This window comes from Meleagris gallopavo, chromosome 22 (genome assembly GCF_000146605.3).
Source record: "Meleagris gallopavo isolate NT-WF06-2002-E0010 breed Aviagen turkey brand Nicholas breeding stock chromosome 22, Turkey_5.1, whole genome shotgun sequence".
In the NCBI taxonomy this organism is placed as follows: Eukaryota; Metazoa; Chordata; class Aves; order Galliformes; family Phasianidae; genus Meleagris; species Meleagris gallopavo.
Genome location: NC_015032.2, coordinates 3,166,096 through 3,180,945, shown reverse-complemented (window position 1 = coordinate 3,180,945; position 14,850 = coordinate 3,166,096). Strand labels below are relative to the sequence as shown.

Genomic DNA, 14,850 nt, shown 5'->3' with positions numbered 1-14,850 from the left:
TTCCTTTCCTTTCTTTCTTTCTTTTCTTTTTCCTTTCTTTTGTTAATAAGGTGTAACATTTATATTAAGAGAATTTTCTGCACTCTTACCAAGCACTTGAGTGCTATGGGTGTTAACTGAATCAATTTTCAAGGTTTGATCGTTTGCATTTCAAGCCTTTAATCATTTTTTTTGTTTGTGTTGAATTTATAAAATTCTACAGCCTACTGGAGAATCTGTATGCTCGTGAGTTATAGAGGACTAAGACACTTCACTAAGCATTTCCTGTGGCATAATTATTCTAGGTAAATAATTAGCAGTGCTTTCTGTACACAAGATGACGAATGGGTCAACCCAGAGCTCAGGAAAGGCAATAAATCCTGTCACCATACTAACACAGCCCACTGAGGACACGAATGCACAGAGGATAGAGGTGCAAGAGGAGAAAGTGAATGGCAAGGGAGATCCTATCAGTTTGGTTAGTGCGGCCAGGTTAAATCACTTCCAGTACTCCCAGTACCCTGAACTGGGTAGTGCCACTGTCCACTTACACCTCCTCGTGGTTTGAAGGCCAAGGGGAAAGTACACATTTAGACTGCAAACTGTACACGTTCCAGGTTAAAGCTCTTCCTTTCTCCTCCTCTGCACCTGCAAAAATGGCAGTACCTATTTTAAGAAGAAATAAACAGCTGAAATTTTCAGCTTTTACACAGCTCCTACCCAATCCCCCCACCACCAGCCTCCCGCAGATCATCTAACCTGGCAGCAATGCCAGGATCTGTGCAAGAGATGCCGCCTTTGAACTGCAAGCAGGTGGTGCCATCAGTCCACTCCAGCTGCACGCCTTTCACCTGCACCACACCAAGCCATGCATTTGCACTGATTTTGAGATGATAAAAAGGACAGCTATTTGAAGGTGTAGGCTGGTTGAATTGCTTTCCAAAGCCTCTGAGATCTGAGTGGGTTTCAAAGCTAACACTGATTCAACAAGCAGAAATGGCAATTGTGTCAGCACATAATTCTAAGCAGACAGAGCTCAGATGTGAAGTCTTCCTCTGAATTCAAATCATCATCAGCTCTTTTTTTTTTTCTAACTTTCTTCTGTGGTTTGCATTGCAGTATTCCCTACAAGTCTCAGCAGCAAGTCCATACACTGCACACACACCATAAACTTGTGCACCGATATCTTTTCATCCTCAGGCTGTAGATTATTATTCATGCAAGAAAAGATGAGTCTAATTACTTCTGTTTTTTTGTTTGTTTGTTTGTTTTTTCAGTCCTTACTGGAAACAAATCCTTCCTCACTCCCACTCTGTAAACTATTTTACTTTTTTGATACCAGTAACACATCTTACTCAAACCCTGTTTTTTTTCAGCAGAAGCTTTCAAATCTTTGTTTGGAACACAGGGTCCTCAGGAGAGGCATCAGCAGCTGAGGGACCTCAGTGCACCTGGACACCATGAACCAGGGACCGGGGTAGAATTAAGGCCAGCTCTCCTTGTTCCTTGACTTTAGCTGTACTGTCCTGTGTAACCTTCCAGGTGAGGCTCCTTTCCAAACTGAAATGAAGGTGGAAAACCAAAGATGCAGTCACTGCTGACATCTGAGCTCTGTTTACCAGTGAGGAAGAGGAAGGAGCTTGTATTTAGAGCTCGAAGTTCAGGAGCCAATAACTCTCAGCTGTCTGTAACATACTGACATCTGGCTGAAAGTCTTGGCAGTTCACTTGGGCAGTGCTGCAATGCTCCTGCTGCTCTTGGAGGAGATAAACAGAGCCAGACAGGTGCCGGCTCTATAAATGGTTTGCACCCACAGAGCACATCAGGCCTCCTGACAGATACGTATCCTGCAGGCTGATGCCATTTGTTCCATTGTAGTCTCGGTGATACGGTGATGTTTGAAGATTAAGTAGGCTTTTCAAGCAGGCTTTTAACTCTCTGAGACAGTCCTTTCTAATAGCACATTCTTGTACATTTTGAATTAGGGATTTATTTTCTCTATTTTTATCTGATCCCTTGCTTCAGACTCATTTTCATAGTCTAATCTGTGATCTCACCCAGAAGGACCTTTTTCAGGAGATAATTTTGATAATTGTTTGTATTCAGGTTCCTACCAATTTGAATTCCTCAAGGGAAAATTCTCCCCAGGAAATCTATTGGTGTTCAAAGGGTCGGCTTTGGAGGCTCTGAAGATCCACATCTCAACATTTTATCTTTCCAAGACGGAGAAACCAAGACTTGCATAATTTTCTAATGGCAAGTCTTACAATTTTGGGTTCTCCATTTCTTCCTTTTGAAGTAACTGTAAGTCTGATCAAACCTGGTCTTTTTCATCTCATTTTGTTTGTTTTCTTGCCTCAGAAATTATCGCATTTTTCCAAAGAACTTTGGAACAAAAAGTACCGTTTATGCGTGGATAATGGACAGTGTATTAAATGACTGATGGTCACCTTAATTAGATCTAAGATGCCTTAGGTCTACCATGTGGGATAAGACATTTGAACTAAAAGATGTACCATGCTACCCATAAGGTGACAAAGTTAGACCAAAACTATAACTCAGTCTTTTCGGTCTGTTGCATCTAATGTAATGTTAGGGCACTTGTGATAAACTCATCACCACCACACTTCTTGAGTGAAAGAAGACCATAGGAAACAGTTCTGTGTGGCTCTAAGAGCAATGGGGAGGCAGCAGCCACTGCCCGTGACATTTTGGAGAAGTGCAGAAACATTTTTGACAGTTAAGAACTGGGGATGATTTCTTTCTTGTCATTTGATGGGTTACTTCTTACTGTCATTAAGTTCAGCCTCCCAAGGTGAGTAGGACCACTTCACACGCTGCTCAGCTTATCTGGAGCTGTGTGCTACGCACTTGGAACAGATGGGTGATTTTTTTAAAGCACGGCATGGAGTCTGGAGGAGGTAAAGCTATGAGGAAATCAATATCTGGGAAATTGCTGCAGGATCCTAACATTGTGTCCTTCATCAGCAAAGGACCAGCAGTGAAATATAACTACCTGTCCTGTGCCTCACCCAGGATGGTCACATCTACACAGATATGACTCCAAAATCCAGCAAAAGATACCTGTGGTGGCCTGTACATGGCCATAGACTCTGTTGCTCTACACCAATGTAGGGTTAGGAAGAAAAGGCAGCTATCCACTGTGGGAAGGCACCAAAGCAGGAAAATAATATATAATAAAACCAAGACAGGAAATCCTGGGGACAGAACAGCTGCTCTGTTCATACTATTGGGGAACTCCTAAGCTGTTTTTACCCAATAGAGCCTGGAGGGCTTTTAGAAATTTCTGCTGCCTCCCACAGTTGACCTGGTCACAAAGAGCTTTTTGTTGTGAGGCCTTCTTGGGTCCAGCTGTGCATGACAGAAGCCCAGTCCAAGCAGAACAGGGAAACCCCTACCACCACAGAGATTTTTACATAGCCTTCTTTGACAGCAGCTCACTTAAGATATAAATGTAGATTATAGCCCTCATAATCCAAGCTGGGCAGCAGGCAGCTATAAAGAAATCAATTATCGACTGATTCCCTTTGAACTGAGAGATATTGCCCTGTATCTTACAGCAGCTCTGTGTAAGGCAGTGGGCCGGGCAGATCGAGAATTAGCTCAAAAACAATCTATAGGATAATATCTTGGAACAGCACTGGCTCTCAACTGGTTTAACAGTGTGGTCTGATTCATCTGTGCAGCCAGCGTAGCACCAAGACAGTGGAAGAAAAATAAGCCACGCTGAAAAATTGGTGCACCTGGCCTCACACATCAGAGAACATGAACAGATTGTTTCAAAAATACAGACAAAAATCCTTTTCCAGTTGCAGAAACAGGGCACAGGAGTGTGCATCAGTACAGCAGTTTTGGAAAACCCTGCTCTGTGCTATCCAAGAATACCTTTCTCCAGTGTCCAGAGTAAGGATGATGCACATCTGTCTGCCTGATCTTACAGCAGACCCTCTCCCCATGGGCGGGCTGATACCACTTCTCACAGCTGTAAGGGAAGCAGCAGTTCTCACTTCTCTTCATGGAGCTGTTTTGTTTTTGAATTGTATCGGAAGTTCTCTGGTCAGCTGCTTACTTGAGGGCCAACTCCAGCTCCTGCTTTGCTCCTTTCAACCCTTCTTGATCTCTTAGGGAAGTTGCCTGGCACTGATTTACACCAGAGGGAATGCGAGCCCCCAGGGCATGTCGAGACTGGAGGTTACGGTCTAGGTACAGAGTGACTGTTGTTTAATCCTTTGTAGATTTGGCATTCTGAGCTCACTCACACCTCGCTGCTCACTGGGTTACTGCTTACCAAGACCTTCCAGTCACTGCTCCACTAAGAAGCAAGCCTCAGTGACAATGCCAATTGCTTTGCAAGAAACAAAGGGGCAGTGGAGTTGGACCAACACTGACCACTTGGATCTCCTGCACACTCCAGCTGCATTGCTCTTCCCTGCACTTGGCCTCTGCCAGCAGCAGCTGTGCTGAGTGCAAGGTGATGGCGTCCTGCAGTAGGCAGAGATGAGTCACTCACTGCTGACACTTCCACCCAGCACCAAGGTGTGCAACCCCAAGAGGGGAAGGTCTGGGTCTCTATCAGTTCTGGGCATTGTACAGTCAGCACTGAAAACAGGCAGAACTCATGCTTTTTACCTCTTCTGAATGGTCCCAGCCTTCCCAGTGTCCCAGCTATGTGTCCTTTTTAATGGGGGGTTTCACTCCTTGCTCCAGCAATGACAGCAACTGCCAGCATGCAACCCTCCAGGGAAGACATCTGCCTTTTGGCAGAGCACACAAGCAGAGCAGGGCTTCCCAGCCGCCGTGAGCCTGATGTGAAGCTGCTGTGTTTGTGAGGGACTGAAGCATGAACTGCCCCGCTGGTGCTAGCAGATGTGAGCGACAAAGGAGGAGGAGGAAAACACTGATAATCAAAGAAAAAGAAAATATCAAAGAGTTAACCCCCCTGAGCAGGCAGCCTGAGGAACTATTAATGGTTAACTTTCTTTTATCGTTGGGTAGGAGGAAGAAATGCAATTGCAAAGGGAAAGATAAGTTTACTTTACTAAGCAAATCTGTCAATTACTCTGCCAGATTATCATTGTTGTTATTTGCTTTTCCCTCTCCGAATGATAAAAAGAAAACACGCAAATAACCCTAAACCATAGTCATACCCCCTCCCTGCACACACACAAAAAAGAGGATGCTAAACACAGCCTTTGAAACCCATGAGGATAATTGATGCTGTGACGCGCAGAAGCCCACAGGACTCCCGGGGAGCACAGGTATAAGAGGAGGAGCGCACCTCCCCGGCAGGCAGAGGACAGCTGGGGGCAGGTCTGTGTGCTCCCTGCTCAGTGGGGTTCTGGGTTGGTGCAGGGGACGGCTCCGCAGCGCTCACAGACAGAGGAGAAGTCGTTCCCCTGTTGCAGACACATCTGAGCAGGAGCTGATCCAGGAAGGGCTCGTTTTGAGGGAACGGTAAGTACGGGTCTCTGCATGTGGGCTCACCAAGATAATTCCTATTTGGAAATCAGAGGCAATTAAACTACACTGAAATGCAATCTAAGCTCGCATTGCTAATTAGCTTTGCTGGATGTAATACCCTTTGTATCGTATGGGATTCTTTTGTATGAAGTTAGAGAAGGAAACAGTAACTGAACTATTGGATAAGTGCAAAGCAGTACAGTAATAATATAGGGGAGCCTTGTAAAACTGCCGAGCAGTCACTAAATGAAGCAGAGATTTGTTCTTTTGCTATATCCGTGCAAATTCCTTTTGAAAAATGAATGCCATTCTTACTCACCGATCAGCAAAGTTGTGTTTGTGCCCAAATGAAGTGTGAGCAGGAATGCAACAGCGTGTTCCAGTAACACAGAGCCAGCTGTGAGGCAGTGAGCCACTTCAAATAAAATATAGTGTTAGAAAAGCAGAAATCCTGGTATAAAAGTCTGAACTTCACAAAGCAGCAGGCGCAATAGAAGCTCCATTTCATCTCTGCAGTGGTATTTTTGAGACCGATCAGGTAAGATTTTGGGAGTCACAGTTATCAATCTCTCCCAACATCATTCTCACAAACGTTGCTGTGTTAACGCTGCACAGGATGGAATGGAGCTACGGTGCTTTATCTGTTGGAATGGTGCTAAAAGCTCTTCGCCTTAAAGCGGAATTTATTCATCATTTTTATCCACATGCTGCCAGAACAGAAAAGAAAGGCAAAATTCTCACCTCGGGAGAATATGAAGGTGTCACAGCTTTGCAAAGCTGTCATCTGCCCATGTGCAGGGTGATGCTTAAATCCTCTTTTCTGAAACAGCAGGCACTTGTGAGGAGAGGCTGAAAGGCTTTAGGCTCCTTCCCAGAGGAGACAGACATACCCAAAAAAGCTGAAGGGATGAGAGGCTGATGGCAGCAAGGGGAGAAAAGGCAAAGCAAGATGGGAAGAAAGGCAAAACAAAACAAAATAATCACACAAAAAGCAGAGAAAGAAGAAAGAATCTCAAAGGGACAAAAAGTGGCTCTGGAAGAAAATCCAGCACAGGCAATCAAGGCTGCATCCTAGAAAGAAAAAAGGGAAGCGGACAACATTGTGTGAGACCTTCTTCTCACTTACATCGATATTTCACTTCTCAGCTCACATAGTGGCTTTTCTTGGAACTGTATATGTCTCCTGGTTGGCATGTTCTTTAGATGCTGGTGCCATGGTCTCCTTGTACCCTCCAACACATATAGTGTAATCAGTAAGTCTGATCTGGAATTTGTCTTTGAGCTATTTAAGGGAGAGAGGCATGAGAGCGACATGCTTTTCCAAGCTCAAATAAAAGATAAAAAATAATAGAAATCCAGACCAGGAGTCCTGTGTCTTTCAGTCACCTTTTTTTGCTGCTTCTGGGCATTCCTTGACCATCCAAGGGTGAAGCCCTCCTTAGAGCACGTTTGGAGGAAGGGTTTCCTCCTGCACCCAGCTCTGCTCAAATCAGGGCTGTTGGCACTGCTGAACAGGGTCCAGAATGAGGAAGGGTTGCACTAAGGAACCACAACTCATAGTGTACCACTGTGCCCACTGGTTGCCACTCAGCTCACTGCCCCTCGTCCTGTTACAATTCCATGCTCTGGGCAGCGTGCTCACTTGCACACACACACCCCACACCAGTGCTTAGAGAAACCTCCCCATGCTATTCAGTTTGCACTCAGGTGAGCGTGGGCAGCTGTACCTGTGCAACGAAGCAGTGCTCACTGCTGACATTTTCCATCAGAGCTGCCTCCTGCCAGCACCATCCATAAAATCCACTGCTTGGAAGGTTTACTGGGGAAATTAGAAGCCCAATCAAACCCTTTCCATTTGGAAATGGCTCTTGTTGCAATACAGTATTGTTAAACATTTGGAAGTTTCTTCTCTTCCCCCCTAAAAAAATGAACTTTTCTCTTTTATGGAGATCAAACATCTTTCTGCTCTTTTCTTGTGTAAAATAACACAGCTGAACAAGGAAACTTTATGTTTTAAAGATCTCCATCCACATTCTGCTTTCTTAAAGAATCTTTTTTGAGCTAAAGATCAATTGCTTTTGATCAAAACCGAGGAATGATGTTATGAAATATTCTCCCACCGTCTCTTGCTTCCAGTAACAAAAGCATTGAGTTCACCTGCTGGTGGTGTGCAACCCCGGGCGATTCTTTGCTTTGAGTCATCCATCGGGGATGCTGGACGCACAGCCAGCCTCAGGATGCAAGACACTGCAGTGTTTGTCTCCAGCACACACTGATGGTGCAGTCCATCCTGCTTTCAGCTAAGTTCTGAGAGCTGCACGGGTGTCTCTTATTGGTGGAGAGGGGGCTCCTCTGGGCATAGCTGGGCAGGAGAGGTCGTGGGGAGCACGATGGAGGTTGTTGTGCAGTGATGTGGGCTGGTTGGGAGGCTGCTCCGGGCAACTTGTGCCACTGACTCACTGCTCCATGTTTCAGGTGACTGCAAAGGGTGGAAGATGCTGGATAAGGCCACCCTGTTCCTGTTCCTGCATTTAGTTGCAAGCTCCATCTCCTTTCCTCTCTACCCAGCTCTCAGGTAAGATGTTGAATGTTTCACCCATACTGTAACTCTCTGCCTCACCTCTGACCTTGTGCAAAATGAGCACATGTCAAATTAAGTTTGCCAGACCTTCTGAAAACTATTGGTGAGCATGTCTTTACTCTGGCTTCATTTTTTGGGAATGCTGCTAGTTTACGGGTGGTTTTCCAAGAAGGCAGACATTTAATGTGGAATATTTCAGCCCAGCAGTTGGTTTTGGCATTGAACGTTCTGTCCTATAAAGGGAAATCTAGCCATCTCCAGAGCAGCCAGCACCACCAGCTCCATCACTGACTGAAATTTGTGCCTGAAAGCTACCTGCACTGAAATTAGATTCAGTATGGGAACTCAACAGCTGCTAATTAATATCTCAAGTATCTCCTTACCAACTGAGAAAAGTTACTATTACTTCCTACCATTACAAATTGATGGATGTACAAAACTGGGCATAGGGCTCCGTAAAGTAGATTTGTAATGTCTCATAGAAAATGCTTTAGACTTGTGCTAAAGCCGTGGCACAACCATGCCACAATTGCTAGACATTGCTGGAAGCTCAGAGAGGGGAAAATGTATTTGGGGAAGCTTCACCAATTGCCTTTTCACTGCCTCAGGGCAGTTTCTGAATGGGGAGAGCGATGTACAAAACTAACATTACTGAAAAGGTAGGGTAAGAAAAAGGAGAAAGAAAGAAAAAGCAGAATGCAGAGTAATGCTCAAGATGACCAATCCCTGACTGGCATTTGAGCATATTTCATAGCACACTTTGGGTTTTTCTTGAAGGTACAGCCCAGGACCTGTTACTGGCAAGTCTGTGAACTTCCATCTCCTGGACCACAGCCTGCTGCAGAGCTATAGTCCCTCAGCAGAGGAACAGGAAGAGGAGGGTTTGTTAACAGACCCCACTGAGAAAAGGTTTGTACCTCACCTCTCAGCTCCGCTGCAGCACTTCTAGAGGGAGCACTGTCTTTCAGCAAGCTCTGGAAACCCACAGCATGGCTAGCAGAGCTTCTCCTTTCCACTCCTGCCAGGAGACAAGGGATGGTTGGTCGTCTTAAAAAACAATTCATCCTTGCTGCACTGAAGACCCTGCATATGGTTTATGCTTCCCTAACCCATGGATTTTCTGTAGCCTGTATCCAGGCACAGGCTGGAGAGCTGCCCAAGGCTCACCCTGTGTCTGGGACAGGGGTGTCCCAAAAAATAACAGTGCTGCTGTAGAGCACAGGAACTTCCCACTCCCAGCTCAGCCCTCTCCCAGTCTGGTTCTTCCTCTTCCCATCGTTCCTTGATGTCATCGTTGCTTTGCTGGCACTTCTTAGTTGTTCCAGTACAAATATTGATCAAAAGATTTATTTTGCTTTGCCATCCTGTCAGGGCCAAACTGTCCCATATCTTTTTACCCTCCAACACTAACTCAGTTCAATATTCAGTGTATTCACCTGTCACTGATCTCAGCAGTTACCTCTGGTGTATTAAGACATGTGAAGCACCCAGGCTGACCATGGGCTCGCTGAGCACAGCTGTTCCTGTCTTCCCCCCAGGATGCAGCGCCACGCTGATGCCATATTCACCGACAACTACCGCAAATTCCTGGGGCAGATTTCTGCTCGCAAATTCTTACAGACCATCATTGGCAAGCGACTCAGGTAAGGCATGGGGGGTCTGCTGTCCTTGGGGACAGTGCTTTGCTGATTACATTTTATGCATGTAGCAGAAATAGCTGCCTTCTACTGCAACAGAAGCAATCTTTCCTGCTGCTCTGCACCCAAAAGGACACCCTGCATCCCCACTTCTAAGATGCCTCTAATCGCAATGATTACCAAGCAGCCTAATTAATCCTTCCCTCCAAGCCTATCAGTGTCACATCAACTGAGAGCTCTACCGCATGAGCAACATGCAGCAGCCTTTGCAGACTGACAACTGCAACCATCATTCACTGGAAGGAAACACCTATTGTTATGCTGTTATTCCAGGCCTGTTTGAACACAGAAAACTGCATATCAGCACTAGGGTAGCTTTGCTTAGATAGATAAGCCCAACTAGGCAGATGCAAGCCAGCTCTGGGCAAATGCAGCTGTGCTCTCTCAGGGAGAACAGAACAGCCCCAGGCCCAGCAGGCTCTCTGCCATGCTGCTCACACAGAGCCACCATCTGAGCAACGGACTGAAAGCACCTCTCACACAGATCTGTTTCTCATCTTCGCACGACAGAAACAGTGAGAGCAGTCCAGGAGAAGGGGTGCACGAGCTCCTGACAAGGCGCCAGTCAGACAGCATCCTGATGGACAGCCGTTACCACCAGCAGATGGTTCTGAGGGACTTCTTGGGAGCCATGCTGCAGCATCAAAGGTAGGTGGGAGCCATCTTGTTATCTGCTCGCTGCAGGGATGAGACAAGGCCCTTTTTGCTGTCTGGTAAACATGAAGCAGAAGTGAAGCTACTGGACTAGGTGCTCTTTCAGATACATCCAGGGAAAGAATAAATCTCCTACCTGTATGCACAAGCCCACTCCTGGGCAGGTGGGGTGCAGGTAAGGCACAGTTCTGGCCAGCCTGCAGCACTAGCACCTCCCTGTGCTGCTTCCTTACATCTAAAGCTCAGCAGCACCTCCTCACACTGCCTCCTCACATCCAGAGTTCAGCCAAATACCAGGGGGTAAAAAAAAAATAAAAATAATCTTGATCCCAGTTAAGGCATGATTCATCCTACTCTGTTCTTTCACAGGCCTCAGGATGTGACCAACAGTCGGTTAGTGGGGTTTCCCAGCACCCTGGCTAAGTTCATGTAAATATTTTTCCCTTTTTCGTCTCCCCCTGCTCTGGTGAGTACCATCCCCTGGGCAATTCTGTAAGCACAGCACCCAACACATGGCTGGATGGTTCTGCCTTGGCAAAGTCAGCTGCCGCTGCTGTTCGCACAGGACAGAGCGTTTGTTGCAATTTCAGGGGAAAAAACTCCCAGTGAGCTTTGTTAAATATCAATACCCATTAGTCTGAACAGATGCCACGAGTGCTGTGAAGACCTAGGCACATGTTTCCCCAGAATAACACCTGGTCTGACTGCTCCAGCACTAACCCACAGGCACAGCTCTTACTGCAGATCTATCAGCAAACCCAGCAGAATTCCAGTGCCCACTGATGCAGCTGGGAACAGGCTCACAGCAGCCGTAAGCAACCTCATAAAGCTGAGGCACTGAGTATCAAGTGCAGGGTAGAAGCAAACAAAATTCTGCCGGGGAGCAGAACCTACCTTTAGATGCCCAGAACATTTCAGGTTTTCCCCCTCGGTGCACTGAATGGGAAATGAAGCCTCACAATGTTATGTACTCCCCAGTCCTAAAATTAGTCATCTGAAACTAGAAATATGCTCTAAACCTTGACAGCCCCGTGGGACTGAGTGTCCCCAGATAGGCCATTGCTGCTACCACCTTTGTTCACACAAATGTGTTTTCCTTTATGCAGCAATCCCATCTTATTCCTCTGTCTCAGAAATTAAGTCTGCCTAACCATAGTCAGCATATATGAAGCAGTGTGAAGAGACTTGTGTGAATATTATGCAGAAAGGGGCTGTGGGCAGCAGGGAAAGACCAGAACGGTACGAAAGAAATGATGCCCATGGATACACTGGAAAGCGTGACGTTTTGGCATCTTGCTTAAACCTGTGCTGGGGGTTCTTCCCATAAGTAAGATGAGCCAAAAAAATACTCAAAAAAGGGGGGAAAAAAAGTCTGCACGTGCTCACCAATAGCTTTTCCTTAATTCTCTTTACCTCCTGCTTCTGTCCAGAACGATTCAGAGCTCGTGGATCTAACTGTACAGTAAGCCATTCACAGCAATGAAGACATTCCTGGAGGTGACCAGCTGAAGACTGATGCATACACTCCTCAAATCTGCTGAAAGGAATGCAGTTCTGATGCACTACTTCATTTACTTGTCTTTACTATTTAATTCCCCTCTCTAAACACTGGTTTGTGTAGTGAATCAGAAAAAAACCACCAAACCTCTGTGGTTTAACCTCAGGCTGCTAGAATAACCAGTGCACTTGTAATCCTGGAGACATTAATTACTAATTAAAGTTTTCAGATCATGAAGCGCAGCAAAATTTCTGCCAAATCATCACTCTGCTAGAGGGCACAATTAATACACACAAGGCCACAAAAAGCACCTCTGGGCAATTCAGTGAACTGCTTACAGCCTCCTCTAAACAGATGCTGATGGCACAACCACCCACAGTTCAGCACAGGGTGAGGTCAGACATGAATCCACACGTTTGCCACCCATCACAAACACTGCTGTGGGCTGTTTGCTCCTGGATAGAGCTCTGGCAGCAAAATTGAATATACAAAGCTCGTTATAAGCAGTCGCTGATCAGCCTCAAGGTGTTTAAACCAAAGCTACAGCTTTGCTCTGCAAGAGTTAAGATCTCTGTGCATCAGATTGGGCTGACACTGTTTTAATTCAACGTGCCGTGCAGTGGCTCTGAAGTCCACCATGGCTGTAGGGTTACAGCAGTAAATGTTTGCACTATCACTTACAAGTTATTAGGACAGCAATCTCTCACACAGCGACTTCCTTCCCTGTCACCCTTCTACTGTTTGTGTAATATTTATGTCTTCTGAAATGTAAATAATGTCAGGATGGGGTCTGCACTCCCATCATTAGCAGGGAATAAAAGTTGTTCTAAATAAACCTGTTCAACAGCAGGTCAAGATGACTCTTTGTCTGTTGAGACACTAACCTTTTGATTGTGGGCACACAACGGAACACAGCACTCAAGGAGAGCTGGCGGGAGCACAGAATACAACTCAGAGCTGTGCTCACAAAGGACCAGTGCCAACCACTCAGGACCAGGCTGGAAATACACCTACACATAAACACACTGGGGCCTCTTAAAGCATCCTCCTTGCACCAGAACAATTCCGTGCTCATCTGCAGTATACATATCATCTCCTTTTCCCTGAAGTGATCACGTTCTAGTATAGTAGGCTCCAGCATACGTGAAAATGAGCTCCTACTTGCACCAAACCCCTACAGATCACATTCTCTCTGTTCAGATTCCAATTCTAGCACTATAAAAAAAGTACCAACTGCCCAGCAGGTTGGAAAGGAACAAGGGGATGTTGTACATCAGTGAAGCTGTGACAGCAGCAAGTGCTCTAATGGGTCATCTGTAACCCTTACAGAGACAGGGAACTGTCACGGTGAGACACGACATCCTTCTGCTTCACAGTGCAGCTGAAGAATGACCTGCAACAGAATGAACAACCTGAAGTCCTGGTTCAATGAGTGCTTGTAAGGCTGTTCAGTCACACCAGCCAACATGCCTGAAGCCATTACAACTCCGTCCAAGGAAAGGAATGTGGAAGAAAAAAAAAACCAAAAAAACCTCATCCAAAGCAGCGGATTCCTATAGTAGAAAATAAACAAGGTGACAAAAAAAAAAAAAAATAAAAATTACAAGTGTCATAAAAAAAGGCTAATTTGAAAGTTCAGTTGCTGTCAAAATGAGGAAACAAATGCTCAAACTCTGGCAGATTAAATGTTTGAAACAAAACAAAGTGTCTGATGAATAAAAGGCCAGAAGAATAAAAGCATCCTTTCCTAACAAAAAAGTAGAAAAAAAAAACACAATAGCAACAAGCAGAGTTCAGGAAATGCATCGCAGTAGAACCACATGGTTTTCTTTTTGCATTGGTTCTTTTCTTCGAGAACGTGCCAGAGATCTCCTAAGAGTCAAGTACTGGGATCTCTGTCCTACTGGGAGCAGCAGCAGAAGAACAAGATATGACACAAAGCTGATAGATGTGTAGTAAAAACAAAACAAAACGAGGCTCCAAGGAACTCAACAGGGCGAAAAGGAATCCCAGACTGTATTACCACAAATAGTAGCTTAACTATTTCTTGGTTACAATTCCATTACTCCCAGAAGACTTAAATCCAGCATGAGATCAGTCTTTTGAAGGAGTGCAGGAGAGTTCATTAAATCTGAGCCATCTTCAGTGCCGAGTTCACCAAGAACAAAACGGCAGGAACTGGTATGAGAAAGAGCAGACATGGTGAGCTAAGCGTGAACGACTGCAGAGGGAAAGAGGCAACACGGCTGTCAGAAAGCAGAGCCGTGTCTCACACATGTGAGGTGCTGTGGAGGAATTGGCCCCGTGCCCCTCAGCCGCATATTTGCTGGCTGATATAATTTTCTTGGATTTCCAAGACGTTTCATGAAGTTCCTCTGCCAAAAGGCCTTTAAAGAAACCCGTCTGACATGGGACAAACGGGAGCCAACACATGGATGCAGGGGAGGGACCAGGAGCAACTGCTAAGTTTTCCATGTGGAAATTGTTCATCAGGAGAACTCTCCAGAAATCTGCTCCATTCCCCAACATCCTCATCTCCTACTTCCCAGATCATTAATTTGATGACGATACAAAATTACTGAATGCAACTTCAAAGTTCAGCGTTACAATAAATGTGAGTGAGAAGGATTCCCCAGACCTGCTGGGGCAGACACAGCCAGACGTGCAGCCCACAAGGACAGCCCCAGGGACTCCTCCTGTTTGAGCTGGGAGCACCTGGCAGCTCCATGTGGCCGGGCCCGGCTCCATCCTGAGTCAGAGAACGCTGGTTAGCAGAGAAATGCAGATGAAAGCATCACAAAGGACAGGCAGGAGTGGGAAGTGTCCCCAGATAAACGTGTACCTCTGGGAAAGGACAGAAAAGAACAGGAAGCTCCTCACCACAGTGACTAATACACAAAAATTACCCACCAGAAAAAGCTCTGTTCATGTGAGCCCAACTTCCAACCAGAGACTCTGAA

General features: G+C 45.7%; 1 protein-coding gene across 2 annotated transcripts; it reads left to right on the top strand.

Moving 5' to 3' along the window:
* Positions 1-27: 27 nt before the first annotated feature.
* Positions 28-14,345, top strand: GHRH (growth hormone releasing hormone). 2 transcript variants are annotated; one of them, XM_003211954.4, is made up of 7 exons: positions 28-5,454; positions 7,936-8,035; positions 8,819-8,950; positions 9,580-9,684; positions 10,249-10,386; positions 10,762-10,858; positions 11,823-14,345. In XM_003211954.4, the coding sequence occupies exons 2-6, from the start codon at positions 7,956-7,958 to the stop codon at positions 10,823-10,825; spliced, it is 519 nt and encodes a 172-aa protein (XP_003212002.1). In that variant the 5' UTR covers positions 28-5,454; positions 7,936-7,955; the 3' UTR covers positions 10,826-10,858; positions 11,823-14,345. The 2 variants fall into 2 exon arrangements, with proteins under 2 accessions (XP_003212002.1, XP_031412381.1); XM_031556521.1 differs by lacking the exon at positions 28-5,454 and having other exon boundaries at positions 5,461-8,035.
* The last annotated feature ends 505 nt before the right edge of the window (positions 14,346-14,850 follow it).

Excerpts from the sequence above, each read along its gene's own strand:
- GHRH (XM_003211954.4), top strand. The coding sequence starts at position 7,956 with ATGCTGGATAAGGCCACCCTGTTCCTGTTCCTGCATTTAGTTGCAAGC. Across the intron at positions 8,951-9,579 it reads ACAGACCCCACTGAGAAAAG|GATGCAGCGCCACGCTGATG; the intron begins GTTTGTACCTCA and ends TCTTCCCCCCAG. Across the intron at positions 10,387-10,761 it reads GCCATGCTGCAGCATCAAAG|GCCTCAGGATGTGACCAACA; the intron begins GTAGGTGGGAGC and ends GTTCTTTCACAG.